Genomic DNA, 17538 nt, shown 5'->3' with positions numbered 1-17538 from the left:
ACTTTAACCATCAAATTTTAATGCCTGAAACTTCACTTTGCTTTTCCCATGTAACAGAGCCAATATCAATGTACCACCAGCCATGTAAATTTTCATGTTATTGACTCAGCACTTTGGTGAATTAAGATCAAATCACTGTCCTCCAGCATTGGAGTGGATAATCTTCCTGTTTGGAGCTGTTATTCATTTAAATCTTTATAGCTGGAATTGGGCTGGGTTCCCTGAGAAAGTAACCTGACCTTGGCCTCTTGAACTCATTCAGCAAAGCCGTTTCTTAGCATAAACAGAGGGTTTCACTTGACTCAGAAGACATTCTTCAGCTGAAAATTATACTAACTCCTCAAGAGTAATGCTGGTATTCAAAATAAATGTTAGTCAACTCATATTTATTAATCACCTACTGTATGCCAGCCACTAGACTAAACTCTTAGAATACAGAGAAAGCATATGAACAAACAAAAACCAGTCCCTGTACTTAAGAAGCTCACAGTAGCTGAGAAAGATAGACAGGCGGACAGGATGAATAGACAGAGTAGAGTAGATAGACAGATAGACTACAACTAGGGAATGGGTTAGGAAAATCTCCCTGTGAGATGAGGCACTCAAGCTAAGCCCTGAAGAAGGCTAGGGATGAATTCCAAGGAGCCGAGATGAGGAGGAAATGCATTCCAGGCACTGTGTAAAATTTGCCAAGATGGAAAGACAGAACATCATGTTTGGCAAACAGGAAGAAATAGGCTGCTGTTCATCCTTCATTCTCAAAGAGGACCAGTGACATCATGGGTAATATCTTGACTTGCAAGTGAATTGGATTTAAGTGAAGCAGAGATGGGCAAAGTCATCAGCTTTGCTCTCTCCTCCAGAGCCACAGTCCAATCACAAGACAGAAGTCAAGATGACTAGAGATGGCCTGGGATGCAGGAGATGACCGTGGCCTTTCTAAATTGGGGTCTTTCCCAGGCCTCAGTTTGTCTGAGGCGACTGGCTGGAAAGCAAATCAGGTGAATGGAAGTGACAATTAATACATCTGGAAAGCTAGGGTAGGCCCAGGTCATGAAAGCGTTCAAATGTTGAACTGGGGAGTCTGTATTTTATCCCGGAAATAATAGGGAGGGACACGAATAGTGAGATGTTTTTGGCCCAGGGAGTAAGGAATTGAGTCTAAGAGCTAACAGTGGCACTGACTTCTGTAATGTTCATCCCATCCAACATTTCCACCAACCTGAAATCCTACCAGCTCTTCAGGACATAGATTAAATATTAGCTCCTCCATGAAATCTTTCACCAATCCATCCAAAAAATTCATAGGTAATTTAATCTATACACACAGATACACACCTCCAAAAACCTTTGTCCCTTTCTGTGACTGTGTTCTATATTCTAATATTGTTATCAGTATATATAGCTTTTCTACTCTTTCTGTTGTTATTCAGTCATTTCCAACCTCCCACAACCCCATTTGGGGTTTTATTGGTAAAAATACTGGAGGGGACCAGCTAGGTGGCACAGTAGATAAAGCATCAGCCTGGGATTCTGGAGGACCGGAGTTCAAATCTGGCCTCAGACACTTGACACTTACTAGCTTTGTGACCCTGGGCAAGTCACTTAACCCCCACTGTCCTGCCCAAAAAACAAAAATACTGAAGGGGTTTGCCATTTCCTTCTCCAGCTTATTTTACAGAGGAGGAAACTGAGGCAAATAGGGTTAAGTGACACAGTAAGTGCCTGAGGCCAAATTTGAACTCACAAATATAAGTCTTCCTGACTCCAAGCCAGGAGCACTATCTCCTTCACCAACTAGCTGTCTCCATTATCTACCTTACTAGACAGTAAGCACTTTGTGGTCAGGAAGTGTCTTGTTTTTCTTTGTATTTCCTCCAGTCCAACAAAACAGTATTTTAATTAGCAGACACTTTAAAATGTTAGTATCAAATTAACCATTCTCACCAGAATTAATTGAATCATTCTCACCTCCCCTTTTAACTTTGTAAACAAAACCCAGATGTTATATGGCTAGGGATATTTTTGTGGGGTGATTTCATCAGTGTAGGAAGCTCCTAGCAAGGGAATTCCTCTTCCTGTGAAAATCAGCACCATCTCTGAAACTTAGGAATTTAGAAAGGTGAAAGAACAGTGCAAAAAGATCACACAACCACCATGTGTCAGAGCTTCGATTTGAATATGTCCGAGACCACGCAAGATCATTTTCCTTGTTTAGCTCTACAGTTGCCATTTCCTTAAGACAGTGCATATCCTAACTAGCTAGACCATGTAGAACTTAGCTAACGTGAAACCAGCTCCACTGACTAACTGGCTAGTGATAACAGAATGTCTCTATCAGCTATTAACCTCTACTTAAGATGAACATTTGTCACTAACTAGAAAGAGTTCTGGTGTTAATGGTTAATCTGCACATTCTAGCTATATCTCTAGCGTTTGCTGTCCAATTTATCATTCTACCTGTTGTACATCTTCCCCTTCTGCTTTCTATTCTTTGATATGTAAATCGCTATTTTCCCTTTCTGCCCTATTTACAATTCCAGCAAATCAGTCCTGCCTATTTAACTAAAACCCACATAAAGCTGCCAAAATGCCTGGTCAGGACCCACTGGGTTTTTGTGGGTCTATGCTAAGAATATAAAAAGCCAGTTATTAAAACCTCTCTGCATGTTGGTAAGTATGATTGGCAATGTCTAGCAATGAATCCTTGGACAATTTTATGTCTAAAATCAACTCTCAAGTCACTAAAGCCCCTATCCTCTAGAGGTACATACACTTAAGAGTGTGTGTGTGTGTGTGTGTGTGTGTGTGTGTGTGTGTGTGAGAGAGACACACACACACACACAGAGACACACACACATACACAGAGAGAGAGAGACACAGAGAGACACACACACACACACACAGAGACACAGAGAGAGAGAGAGACACACACACACACAGACACACACACAGAGACAGAGACACACACAGAGAGAGAGACTGTGTGTGTGTTGATTATTAATGGTATGGTCAGATTGAGGAGACATGAGTGGGTTACTATCTGTTCCACACTGATAAGCTTGAAGATTCATTGAAGTTTTAAGGATCTTTAAAATGATACCCTTATGGAAGTTGTCAGATTTTCTGCACACCATATGGATAGATGTGTGCCCACTCATTAGCATCCTCTGGAATATATGCAATATTTCTTTCACTACACAGACTGTTGGAGGTCAGGTGTCACAACTATTTCATTTATGTGCCTCCTCAATGTCATATTTCAGGACTGTTTTCTTCATTCCCCCCCCCTCTCTCTCTCTCTCACACACACACACACACACACACACACACACACACACACACACCCCTCTGTCAGTTAAAATGTTCTGTTAATTTCAACTAATTTTACTACTAGCCTATGCAAAACATAATTAGAAAGGTAATGCTTCTAGGACAAAAATATTAAATGCTTTCTAAGGCCAAATATAAATGATTTTATAAAAAAAAAATTATCCCTGCATGCAGTTCTCTACTATTCGGGTGAAAGTGGACTCTACTAACTGGTGACAATTATGATGCTAGCCAATGGCTAGGTTTTCGCCTGTGATAAAGTAAAAGAGGCACCCACTCCAAAAAAGAAAAATCAGGACGTCTTTACCACCAACTTTTACTCAGGTTGGCTCAGCAGTGCATAAGCCCCAAATTTTTATTTTGTGTTCTTTATGGTGTATCTATCCAAAATAAGAATCAACCTAATTCCTTTACAAAGAAAAAATGAAGGGTCATCACCTTCTTCACTTAGGAACAAGTGGCCCATCAAAATCCCTTTCTGCTGACTCAGCAAGACTCAGCAATGATTCAGCAAGATTCACTTGCTAATGGGACTAGAGAAGACTTGTTCAAACAGGCTCAGAAGGCAGGAAGAGAGCTAATTAAGGTGCCCATCTTATGAGAATGGCATTTATAGGCATATGGAGCCTCTCTTCATGAGGTCTTCTTGACTAGAGGGAAGTTTCTTTGGCCATAATTCCCATGCAATTTTTTTCCCTTCTACCACCACTACTATTGCCTCCCCCCCCCAAAAAAAATAGTGTTTTTCCTGCAAAACAAGTGACTAATTCTGAAGAGTCACACTGACTTATTCAAAATTAAATATTAAATGCCAGCTAAGTGCAGTAAGGTATGGGAGAGGATGATAAAGATAAAGAAGACCCCAGTCTTCTCTTTGAAGAAGTTTACTATCTAATAAAAATCTTCATCTTCACCATCATCATCAACCTCAAATACTGAAGGATCTGTGATTCTGACATTGTGAAGCACACCCTCCCACTGGGGCTGCTCATATACCCCCTCCATGCCCATGTGAGCATATATTCTTTCCCTACAGAATTATTGTGGCAAAATAAACAAAAAATAAAAACAAATCTCATTGCCTTGTCATCCATCTAATAATAATCTCTGAACATGGCTGGGTTGATCCTCAGGCAACAGACACAGTACATTTCCTGGATAGCTTCATAGGACCACCTGTCAGAACTTGCACTACAATGATATGGAGAGCACTGGGTCATCTCCAAGCTAAAACGAGGTGCGGAAGTATCATTGGCAGTTATGAGTCATACTAAGAACTGACGTGTATCCATTGTAGGATTTTAGGGCTTACAAAGGGTTCTATATGATTATCTCATTTCATTCTCACAAGTCCCTTATGAAGGCAGACATTATTATCCTCATTTTTGTGAGAAAATAATTATTAATAATGCATTTCTAGGAAAAAATCCAGATGTGTTAGTGTTAGCTGCTCTCTCCCCCTCCCCAGAAACCAACCTGGGATGAGCCTTCAGCTTAACAAAAAGGATGCAGATTGATCCTTCTGATTAGCCAGGGGAAGAAGCACATCTGGATGGTTGGAATTTGATCTCTAGACCACCCCCCAAGTCATATCAATCAATGGAGCTGAATGATGCTAACCAATTATCTGATATCAATGTGTAGTGACCCACCTCTAGGCTTGCCCTCTCCCACTCCATGATGGGTATGTAATTGCTTAGGCCTGTAAACCTGTGACTAACGGGTAAGTCAGAGAGACACACATGGTCAATACTTTATTAATATGAGATCTTAATTAATAATAAATGCTTACTGTCAAAACTGGTATGATAGCCATTAATTTATAAGCAGCAATGTTTTAGAAACCCCAGCCTAGTCCCACAATATTTTAAATAACACAATTTGGTGACCCACTAGGGGTGTTTTGAATCCTGAGATCTTCTGATCCTGATTTTCAAGCAATCTTCTGGGTAAGAAATTCTATGTGGGTAATTTTAGGTGTCTATCTCTTTAAATTTTCATATGCCTTTTTCTGCCCATTTCTAAGTATATGGGGACTTTAACTCTCAAACTTTCTGATCTGGCCTAGGTGCAAACAGGGAGACATGGGGAAAAGATTTCTTAGAATATTTTAGCCAGTTGTCTTAACAAACCAAACCCAAATCATTTTACGGACTGAGTTGATAAGATCCTGTTAGGTTTTTTTGCGTGTATTCTTTGATGTAGAAAGGGTGATTTTAAATTACATTTCATGGGGGCCAAAAACACTAAGAGATATGTCCCTTATTAAGGCAGGTATTATTATCCCTAAGGGTCCCCCTTAGACAAACTTCTTATACAGTGGGATATGGGAAAATTACCAGTTAAACCAGGAATGAAAAAAGAAAAAGCTCGTTGGACTGTTACACATGGTACAAAAATTACTTTAACTTATCACGGGAACTTTTATGGCCTAGATAAAGTTCCCTTAACTCTCAAACACTGAGGGATTTAAGATTTGCTATAGTGAATAAATGTCCTAAAGATTTAATATACTGGGATATATGGAAGAGATTGAGGAGACCACACAGAGGGAGACAAGCTCAGCTCCTCCCTCCCCCTCCCCTACTCTTGCCTTACCAGATGGACTCTCACCTCCACAATCTGCCTCAACTCCTCCTCCTACAAACTCTTCTGCTCCTCCAACATCTCAAACTCACCTTCCTGTTCCCTCACCTTTTTCAAATCCTTACCCTATGTATCCTGATTTTTACACCTAACTTTTCCTGGGTTGCCTTCTTCCCCTCTCCCATTACCACACCTCTTCCATCTGCTTCTCCAGCTAAAACTCCCAGCTCCTGCTTTTCTTCTGAATACCTGGAGGCAATGACCCAGCCTTCTTCAGGAGGGGCTGCACCCCTGGCTTTGCCAGCCTAGGCTGAGCCTGCTTCTCAGGCTGGGACACTCCACCTTGGCTCTGTTACTGAGCACTAGGAGGCAGCAGCCCCACCCCTTCCTTCAGCCTCCCTCCTCAGGGCTGAGGCTCTACCCACTCCTCCAAAAGTTACCGTACCTGTGGTGGTGAGCGCTTTGTCTCTGACTCTGCCTGCACCTGCCCCTTCCCTCCCTCCTCCCCCTCAGGTTCGTAGCACTGTGGTCACTCCACCCACTCACACTCTCAGGGCTTCCACAGCCAACCAACCATTCTATAACTCTGATTTAGAAGACAGGGAGCAGGAAAGGTCAATCTCAAGTAAAAGCCTAGGTTTAGAGAGAACAGAAAAACCTGACTCCTTCCTACCTCTACAAGAGATAATTATCCATGACCAGGGAGGATTCTATGATAAAATATGTGAGTTAGATGCCTTGAATCCTAGAGATGCACATTTCATTTGTAGTCATTTTGTTCATCAGTTTTTTACTGGAAATGAGATATTTTGAGAAGTTAAAAGAAATAGCATCATATGTGTATGAAGATAATGAGAGAGAAGACAAAGGGAGAGAAAAAAGAGAGAGAGAAGGAAGAACAAGAGAGACTCAAGTAACAGAGAAAGAAAATATGGAAGAGGTTATAGAGGAAAAGCTTAAGCTGAATAAAGAGGTAAAAGACAAGAAACAGATACTAAATACCCCTGAGGAAACAAACACAATCCAAAGTATTTTAGCTTCCATACAAGAAATTTCTAGTAAACTAAATCAAGTGGCTGAGTCGCCATCAGCCTTCACCAATCTGTTACTACTGCCATAAGCAAAAGCATATTTTGCAGAAGTGTAGAACAAAGCAGCAAGACCTTAAATAAAGGAGAGGCTCCCAGAGGGGGTGAAACCAAAACTGTTCTAGATTCTCTCAGAGGAGTAATGCTAGTGAGCCAACCTGACTTTGAATGACCAACTCAAATGCTGCATAAATGTTCTTTTGGGATATTGTATCCACATTTAGAGTGAGTTAAATGGGTTTTTATTATCATGGGGATTGTTATTCTTTTAAAATTGTGTTTTTACTGTTGTATTAGAATATGCTCTGATTTTTCACAAAGGGAAAAGCTTTTGCCAGTTCACACTACAGATAAAGAATATGTTGGTAATTGTGTACTTAGCTCATAAATAAGGGATTTATAGACAGCTTTTGTTGATTCCCGAGGTAATATGATTTTAATTATTAATACATCAATGGAAGTTATGTAATAATGAATAATGTTAGTCATTTGTCATTTACTTTCTATATGATTGCAATTATATATTTGGAGTATTGTTTGGGATTGTATATTGTAACTATATCCTGAGTCAAGAGGCAAATTCACATTCTTTGCTATCATGATTATCCTCAATAGTTAAATTCCTGAGTCTTTGATTATTGGAACTTAATATTTAAGACATTAATTGATATTATTCTGAGTCTACCAAGTATGATCATACTCCTGAGCCAGTGAGTCATGGTGCCAGCAACCCTGAGATGTCTTATGTGCATGAATTCCACATGGTAAACTGTGATAGGAAAGGCTCGGAGAACAACTTTGGCGAGGGCTGAGGTAGGATTCTCCTGAGTTATGTGTCACATGGAGTAGAAGCACATCCCACCTAGCTGACTGAGTCTGGCTCAATACACCTGGCTGTCTGCAGAACTTTTGTCTGGAACTGTCATGAAGTTTGGGAACTATTTATCCTCTCTTACAGTAGTTAACTTCCCTATTCTTTTGTGGTAATGTCCTATAATTATCTCAGATGTCATATCATGAACACAGTATTGGATTTGGCCTTGACATCTATTACCATTTATGTTAGATTCTTTAATTTCTCATAATGGCATGAAGATAATTAGGCAGATGATACAAAGAGTGATGAAGCCAAGATATGAATCCTTTTCTTAGTCAGTATCACAATTGTCTCAGTCCTATATTAAATAAAAGGTATATCAGCATAACTTGTGGACTTTTGCAAATGCCTTGAAGAGACATCCACTTTTGTCAGTGGTTATTACAACTAAAGTTAATCTGACAGCTTCTATACAATTTTGATTTTGTATTAGACTACTTCTTATAGATAGGAGTTTGAAATTCCTTAGTGAGAATCTCATCTTCCAGATGGGGGATTGAAATAATGTTAAGCAAAAAATAATAATATTGGGTTCTAACTTCTTGTTTTGATTGTATCTGAGTTTCATATGTAACAACTGGACAATACATAATTGTAAAATCTCTAAAATATTCTGAATTTCTTTAGACGTATGTTTTTGAGAACTTTTATTGTTCAATTTGGTTATTGGCAAAGTTATTTAAAGTTGTGTTAAGATCAATTTTGTAGGAGACTTTCCAGCTGAGGAAGAACATCTAAAGAACCTGGGAAAGACTTCTCTGCCACTATACCTGAGACCACACCCAGATTACAGAGCTACTTCAAGATTCATCAAGAGATGAGACTTCCAGAGACTTAAATGGACATTTCCCTTTTTGTTTCCCTTTTCCTGTTGCATACATTATTTGTAATATCTACCTCCTAAGGGGGACTGCCCCCTTTAGTTTTGTCACTGTGTCCCTCAAATTTTTTCCCACTTCACATTTTTAATCATCATAAGCCCCATAGTTAAGAACCCTTTGTAAAGTATTTGTAATATTAATTATTGTTTCATTAAGGAAACACTAGTTTCTTAATGAAGCAGATGGGAGATTATGAGAAAATAATTATTAATAATGAATTTTAGGAGAAACCCAGATGTGTTAGTGTTAGCTGCTCCCTCCCTCTCCCCAGAAACCAACCTGGGATGAGCCTTCAGCTTAACAAAAGGGATGTAGATTGATCCTTCTGATTAGTTAGGGGAAGCAGCACACCTAGATGGTTGGAATTTGATCTCTAGACCCCCCAAGTTACGTCAATCAGTGGAGCCAAATGATGCTAACCAATTATCTTAGATCAATGTGTGGTGAGCCACCTCTAGGCTTGCTCTCTTGCTTGCTTGCTCTCTCCCTCTCTCCCTTTCCTCCCTCCCTCCTTTTTCCTGGGACTCTTACTCTCCAGAATGGGTATGTAATTGCTTAGGCCTGTAAACCTGTGACTAATGGGGAAGTCAGGGAGACACATGGTCAATACTTTATCAATATATTATCTTAATAATAAATGCTTACTGGGGCAGCTACTTGGCCAGTGGATAGAGCACTGGCCCCAGAGTCAGGAGGACCTGGGTTCAAATCTGGCCTCAGACACTTGATACTTCCTAGCTGTGTGACCCTGGGCACACGCTTGCCTCACACACAAAAAAGAAAGAGGGGGGAGGGGAGAAGAGAAGGAAAGAGAGAAAGAGAAATAAAGAGAGAGAGAGAGAAAAAGAAATAATGTTTAGTGCCAAAACTGGTACAATAGCCATTAATTTATAAACAGCAATATTTTAGAAGCCTCAACCTAGTTCTGCAATATTTTAAATAATATATTTTACAGATAAAGAAAATAAGTCTGGGGGGGGGCAGCTAGATGGCACAGTGGATAAAGCACCAGCCCTGGATTCTGGAGGACCTGAGTTCAAATCTGGCCTCAGACACTTGACACTTTCTAGCTGTATGACCTTGGGCAAGTCACTTAACCTTCACTGCCCCGCAAAAAGATAAAATAAAATTAAAAATAAGTCTCAATGAGGTGAGGGGACCTAACCACAGTCACACAACTAGGAGATGTCAAGCCCAAGGTTTATGACTAAATCTATTGTTCTTCTTACCATACAGATGTGAGCTATTAATGCCTAAGTGTAGGGGAAAACAATCCAAGGAGTTGGGGAAGTGATAATAACTAACAATAATGGCTAACATTTGTATTGCATTTACTCTGTCAGACACTGTGCTAAGAACTTTAAATAATAATAGCTGACATTTATATAGCACTTAAGGGTATCTAGGTGGTGAAATGGATAGAGTGCTGGGGCTGAAGTCAGGAAGACTCATCTTCCAGAGTTCAAATCTCACCTCAGACCCCTAATAGCTGTGGGATACCCGGCAAGTCACTTAACCCTGTTTGGATCATTTTTCTCACTTGTAAAATGAACTGGAGAAGGAAATGGCAAACTACTCCAGTATCTTTGCCAAGAAAACTCCAAATGGGGTCACCGACAGTCAGACATAACTGAACAACAAACAAGTAACAAGTAACATGGTGCCTACTATGTGCTAGGCACTATGCTAAGTGTTTTACAAATTACACCAACCCCATTTTACAGATGAAGAAACTGAGGTAAATAGGGTTTAAGTGATTTGCCCAGGATCATACAGCTACTACATATTTAAGACTGAATTTCAACTCAGGTCTTCCTGGCACTCTATCCATTGAGCCACCTAGATGCTCCCATCAGAACTTGGTTCATTTTGGAGTATTAAAAAATACACATTTAGACTACATGGCAACTTCCAAACCACTCCCACTGAAAGAATCAGTAGCTGAAGTCAGCAGACAAACAAACATATTGGAGCCACCTGCCCATGAATCAGTGCAGACAGCATGGATAAAATGCAAAAACTTCTGCAAGAGCACAGAAAACTCCTATGTCAAGCAAGAAATGCTTCACTTAGGACACTTTTCAATGATGCATAGTCTTTCCCTCTAAAAGTCATCTAGCCCTCTCCACCATTCATCATCCACATCTACACACACACACACACACACACACACACACACACACACACACACACACACACCGCCCCCACCAAGAAGGGGTAGAAAGAATCCTTGACAGGCCATCTTGGCTTTGCCACTTCCTCACTTTGTGATCTTGAAAAAGTCACTTGAACTCTCTATGCCTCCATTTCTTCATGTGGAAAATAAGGGGCCTAGATTGGATGGCCTCTCAGGGCCTTCCCAGCCCTACATCTATGATCCTATATATGATCTTCTAACTAATATGCTTTGGTTCCATAGTTCAGGCTGGCAGCAATTTAAGGGAGAGGGATTTATGGGTAAAGAATATCCTGAGACTTTCTCTATGATTTTACTGAAAGCCTTTCCTAATCCCCTTAATTTCTAGTGCCTTCTCTCTATTGATGAGCTCCAATGGTTCTGAATGCCTTTTGTTTGTATATGGTCGTTTGTATACTCTCTCTCCTATTATTACATCATGGACTCCTTGAGCGCCAACACTGTTTTTGCCTTTCTCTGTTTCTCAAGCATTTAAAGTAGTGCCTAGAATACAATAGGTACTTAGTAAATGTTTCTTGACTTTGTTTAACTTCCCCTAGAGTTTCTGGCCTTTGCTTAGTATGTTGGTAGGCATTTCCAGCTCCACCAAAAGCTATAACCGTAATATGACTTGTCAGAATTAAATGCCTGGGCTATGGCTGCTAATGACAATCAGTGTAGGCTTCATTGGTAATAGTAACACAAACCCTCCAACATCTTCTTCTAACTTTTTTTAATTAGCAAGAATTTCTTTTTTCTCTCTAATCCTTCTCTCCTTCCCAAATGAACAAAAAAGAAAAGAAAAGAAAAGAAAAAAAGAAAAACCCTAGTAACGCATATGGCATGATCCTTTCAAAAGTCCTCAACCAAAGGGCGTTACAACAACACCTCCATTTTCTAATGGAGTGGGTGAGTGGGAGGGTGGGTAGATGGTTTTATAAATCATAGCCTGTCAGTGGCCAGGAGCAGAATGCATAAATCCTAGCTCCTTTCATTAAATTAAAGATTACAAGGACTCTCTAGGGAAGAAGCAGTGAAAGTTCAATTACTTGACTCATTTAAAAATGGCAAAATGACACTGGACAAAACTATTTAAACATTAACTGCAACCATTCAGGGAGATGGGCTGGATGATCTCATTCCAATCTCTCCATTTCTGACCCTGACGGAGTCTAACATCTATTTACTCAACAGCCTATGGGCAGTTACTAAGCCATTACTATTAATGATAAATTATTCAGTAACCAAACCTCGAAGCCCAGAGGACAAACTGGTGGAATTCAAAGGAGACATCCCCTGACTCTATGATCAAAGGCAGCCCCCCTAGTCCATCAAAAACAGCTGGTTTTGGAACCCATCCAACTGAGTTCCTGCTAAGTTAACCGAGTCTGAAAACAGGGTCCATGTGGATGCTACTTTGTTTATACAGTCGGCAAAGGGCTGCCTGGCTGGAGCCATTCTGGCTGGCCATAGGAAGGCTTACAAAGAAGTCTTTGAGCTCTGGAGCCCCTTACCTCAATAGCCTGTCTGTAATATCAAAGGACTTTGGCTCTGTCTTGTCAATCTAGCTGCCAAGCCTGGCAATCAAGTCACAGACTAATCCAAACTCCTCACACATTTAACTTAATTTTTTTAAGTCATAACCTTCCCACAAATCACACTTTCCAGCAAATCACTTGATAGACTTTGGAATGCTTCTCCCCTCTATTTTTCCTCCTTAGGTATTACTTTTCTATCATTCCCTTTCCTTTCTTCCTTCCCCCAGTTTACTAGAAAAGTAATAAACTATGATCAAATAACAAGCAAAACTTTGGGCTTTCCATCTTCTCTACAAAAATCCCTTCCCTTTGGGAGGGGTCAGGAGTAGAGGGCTAGATCTATTATTTAAATGGTATAGGAAACTCATTAGATGTAAGCACCTTATGTACTGATTCATATGGGCAAGCCTATAGTTGTGTAGTCTTAAAAGTTTTTCTGGGGTAGAAAATTTAAAGGGCTTGCCCATAGCCACAGAGCTAGAAGGTGTCAAGGCAGGTCTTGAGTTCAGGTCTTCTTTGATTCTGGGTATCTTTCATCTGTTCCAAGGCCAGCCCTCTCTACCTACTACACAATGGTACCACTCATCTCCTCCCCTTACTGAATTCAAAATAGCAAAGCCGAGTTAGAGGAAATATTTTTCCATCATCTTCAAAGTGAAAGATTTAATTCAACCACATTATAGTCACACTGTTAAGCACCTGAGGCTGAATTGAATTGAATAATTAAGGAAAATGCAAGGCATCACTGACCAACCATGACATTATGCTAAGCTGAACTGCACACTTTCTTATAATGCAACTTAAGTAACTTAATGAAAACCCAAGGACTTGAGAGAGGAAGATCTTGACGTGTTAAAAAAATGCCATCCAACTGGTTAAGCCATTGAACCCATTTTTCCCTTTTATCTCAGGTAAGCCACACAATAGAAGGAAAGAAAAGCCTCCTTCTTGACCCCCTTAGTATTTGTCCAACAGAACTTGTTTGTCCCCATTTCCAGGGAGAATTAGCCCTATTATGGGTGGCAGGCAGTTTATCTATGTTGCTTCCTAGTCAATACTATAAAACTCTGTAGAAAAGCATTCTGTTAGCCCCTGTGGTGAAAGCAGATCATGATTTTGGAAGTGGAAGGTGCTTTAGAGATAAAATCATCTAATCTGAATTCCTCATTTTTTAAGATGAGGCAACTGAGAGGAAGTGAATTGCCTAGAGTCATATGGATAAAGCTGGGCTATGAACCCAGGTCCTCTGACCCTCCCCAACTCAAATCCAGTGTTCTTTCCATTGCACCATAGAGCAGAATCACTATTTCAAAGCATTTGTTCCAATAACTTCAGTGATACCCACTTCAGTTTACATGGCCATGATAAGCATGGGCAACAAGCTCACACAGAGACTTCTTCTATGGAAGAAGAGGAGAATCTTGCGTTTCATAAACCCAGCCTCACCACCACAGATGACAGAATCGAGCTTCTTTAGTTTGAAAGGCAAATAGATAGACAAAATACTAGAGGCAGCTAGGTAGTGCAGTAGATAGAGCACCAGGTCTGGAGTCAGGATAGACCAGAGATTAAATCCATCCTCAGACTTTTACTAGCTGTGTGACCCTGGGCAAGTCAAGTAACTTCAGTTTCTACAGATGCAAAATACGAAGAACAATAGCACCTATTTCCCAAGATTGTTGGCACATAAACCTATCTCCTGTTGTGTCCCAGCAAGATGAGACTTCAGAAATGAGAAGTACAATCGATACCTCTTCAAATTGAAGGAGGCTTTGTAAGGGAAGACCTGGACATCTCTTTTGTGGCTGGGACACCAGAGAATTTAGGAAGTCATCCAGAAGTCCTTACACAGTAGACTATGAGGCACAGAAAAGGGTTGCAAGGAAATGGCATAGGAGGTCAAGACAAGGTGTCAAGGAGCTTTGACTTGGCTATTAGTTGCATGACCTTGGACCAATCACTTAACTTTCTTGACCTTTCCTAAATCTATAAAATGACAGAGATATATTCAATACTGCGTATGCTCTATTACAGCCAACCAATCAACAAATACATGTTAAACACCTGCTGTGCGTCAGGAACCATGCTAAGCCCAAATACAAACATGAAACAGTCCCTGTCCTCAAGAAGCTTATATTCTGTTGGGGAAGAAAACATGTCCATAAGCAAGTGTGTAAAAAATATATAGAAGGTAAATGGGTGAAATGGGGAGGACAGCAGCAACCTGGAGAGAAAATAGAGCTTCCTGATCCCAAGCCATGCACTGCATCCTAGGAGCTATCTCTAGCCTTTCCTTTAAAATTAACCGAAGAAGGGCAGTTAGGTGGCGCAGTGGATAGAGCACTGGCCTTGGAGTCGGGAGTACCTGAGTTCAAATGCAGCCTCAGACACTTAACACTTACTAGCTGTGTGACCCTGGGCAAGTCACTTAACCCCAATTGCCTCACTAAAAAAAAAAAAAAAAAATTAAAATTAACCGAAGAATGGTGGAAATGCACTGATTTTAGAGTCAGAAGATATGGGTTCAAATCCTACCTCTGAAGCTTACTCACAATGCTATATAGTAAGTCCTCTTAATGTCTTACTACAAGGAAGTCCTTCAAGCTTCCCGGGACTCAGTTTCCTAATCTGTAAAATGAGGAAGTTGGACTAGATGGTTCTCAAGGTCCCTTCCAGGTCTTTATTTATGATCCTATGAGTCCTCAGTTATCCATTCCAGGAGGTCTGGACTATTTCAGTCATTGACTATTTCTTGCCCCATCTGACAATCGCTCAGAGATCCAAGAGGTAGCAGGCTACTGCTGCTCCCTCTTTAACTTCTTACTATGTAAAGAGCAGGTGTTACTGCCCTGCCCAGTGAGCAAATCACACACTATCCGGTGAGATAGTTCTCCACTACGTGCCACAATAGACAGTATGTTGGATTGAGAGTTCAGAAGACCTGGACTTGATTTCTGCCTCTGTTATTTAACACCCCTGTATTAAGTCACTTAACCTCTCCTGGCCTCAAATTACTCATCTGTTTAAAAAAAATAGGCAAGTTGATCTCAATGGCCTTGAAGATCCTGTGAACTAAAATATTTTCTGAAAATAATGGGAATGGAAATCGACCATAGTAACCCAAATACCCCATAATCACCTTGTTACCCCATACTCTGGGGGTGGCTGATACCTCACGACAGCAACTTCTGTTCTTGCTGGCTGAGGAGGTGGGTAGGGTTTGACCATCTCATGGATCATCCCCGGGTGCTGGTCATTGTAATAGAGCCCATGTTCCTGGGTCTTGCTGACTGGGGACATCATTGGCTTAGCCTTGAAGGGATATTCAGGTGGAGGGCCCCGTGGGTCCATCACTTTGCCCGCAGGCTGGGCTGGGGGGGGTCCCCCGCCAGCCTTAAACCCTTTACCATTCCCTGAGCTAGGGAGGTGTTGCTTAGCCCCGTTCCTCTCCAGTGACAGCTGCATGATTCTCTCGCTGAGAGAGCGAACATGGCCCTGCTTGAGTTCCTTGAGGGCATCATCCTTATGAGCCTGGCCACTATTGGCTCGATTCACCGTGGGCCTCCCTTCAGTCCGGGACTTCTGACTAGTTGTACTGGGCACATAGTAACCATGGGCGACAGCCCCCTGCTGCTGTTGCTGCTGCTGCCCCCTGAAGAACTGGGACTGGGCCTTTGCCTCCTCGTAAGTGGGCAGCTCCTCATTGTTCTGCTGAGGCTGAGCGGGCCGGACCTGTTTCTCCATAACCGTATTGTCCACCTGATGTTCTTGCCCCTGAGGTTCCTGCCGTGCTGACTGGTGGACCATTGGTGGGTCTTCTTGAGTGAGGTTTTCCGTGGAAGAAAGGGTGCTCGTTGTACTGTTGGATGGTCCCGCACTCCCGGTGGCCTGGTGCTGAATGGCCAGCAGATTCATGTTCTCGGTTGGGGTGCCATACCTGAGTTGTTCCTGGATCAACCTCTGTAATACTGTGCCAGATGCCCCATCCTCTGAACCTCTCATTTCCACCTCTGAGATCCTCAGGAAAGTTGGGGAGTAGAAGTTACAAAAAGGGTCCTCAACTGGAAAAAAATAAGGAAAAAGAGTCAGGCTTTTATAGAAAAGGGGGGCTGTCGGTGTGTATATTTTTTTTTGCCTAGACGGTAACATTTTAGCTATATGATCAATAACTCTCAGTTAGTTGGAACACAGCTGCAAACTATGGAGTAAGACTTAAAAAAATGGACTTTTGAGTAATGGAGGGGGAAAAAAACCCTGCTACAAACACATGTGCATTACTACATAGTAGAGTTGGTGAGTCATGTTCACACATATAAATGAAGATTATTGACTTAATCAGCTAAGTTCTTGGGTTTCAGTGGACAATTTTCAATTCTGTTCCCATTTTCAATAGACACCAGACGAGGATACTAGCTGGAAACATCCAACAACAGCATAATCAAGTCAAGTGAAGTCAAATCAATTCAGCAAGCATTAAAAAAAAACAAACACCTATTGTGTGTCAGACACTAGAGTGAGTTAGGGATACAAATAAAAGGGGGAAGAGAGACTCTTAAACATGCAAATAATTATGAACAAACGAGATACACAGAGATAAACTGGAGATCATCTCAGAGGGAAGGCACTAGCATTAAGGGGATCAGGAAAGATTTCTTACATAAGAAAGCATATAAATCTTAGCTAAAATCCCATCAGAAAATTCAGGAGTAAAGACAAGTAGAGAACATTCTTGGCATTGAGGATAGCTCTTGAAATGCTCAATTAGGAGAAGGACTTGCTTGTATAAGAAAGAGTAAGGAAGCCATGTTGCTTCAAAGGAAAGATTCTTAATCTAGGATTTTGGAACTTTTAAAGATCTATTTTGACACCTGTATTTCAATAGAATCAGCTTCCTCTAAAATCATACATATTTTGTTTTATGCATTTAAAAAACTCAATCGTTTTCAACATTATCTCCAAGGGGATCCATGACATAAAAATGGGTAAGAATCTCTGGCAGAGAGAAGGGGTGGCTAAAAAGGGGAAAGACAGAAGGAATACTGGGTGGGAAGTCTATGGC

The 17538-nt window shown here is 40.9% G+C and overlaps 1 protein-coding gene across 1 annotated transcript in view; it reads right to left on the bottom strand.

Moving 5' to 3' along the window:
* AMOTL1 (angiomotin like 1) overlaps positions 1–17538 on the bottom strand; it is a 167850-nt gene that overhangs the window by 88905 nt on the left and 61407 nt on the right. Inside the window, exon 3 of the mRNA XM_043994938.1 lies at positions 15619–16540. Coding sequence (XP_043850873.1) covers positions 15619–16540 — 922 coding nt within the window. The remainder of the gene's footprint in view (positions 1–15618; positions 16541–17538) is intronic.

This window comes from Dromiciops gliroides, chromosome 3 (genome assembly GCF_019393635.1).
Source record: "Dromiciops gliroides isolate mDroGli1 chromosome 3, mDroGli1.pri, whole genome shotgun sequence".
NCBI classification, from domain to species: domain Eukaryota; kingdom Metazoa; phylum Chordata; class Mammalia; order Microbiotheria; family Microbiotheriidae; genus Dromiciops; species Dromiciops gliroides.
The sequence above is the reverse complement of the archived record's forward strand: the minus strand, read 5'-3'. Positions and strand labels throughout refer to the sequence as shown.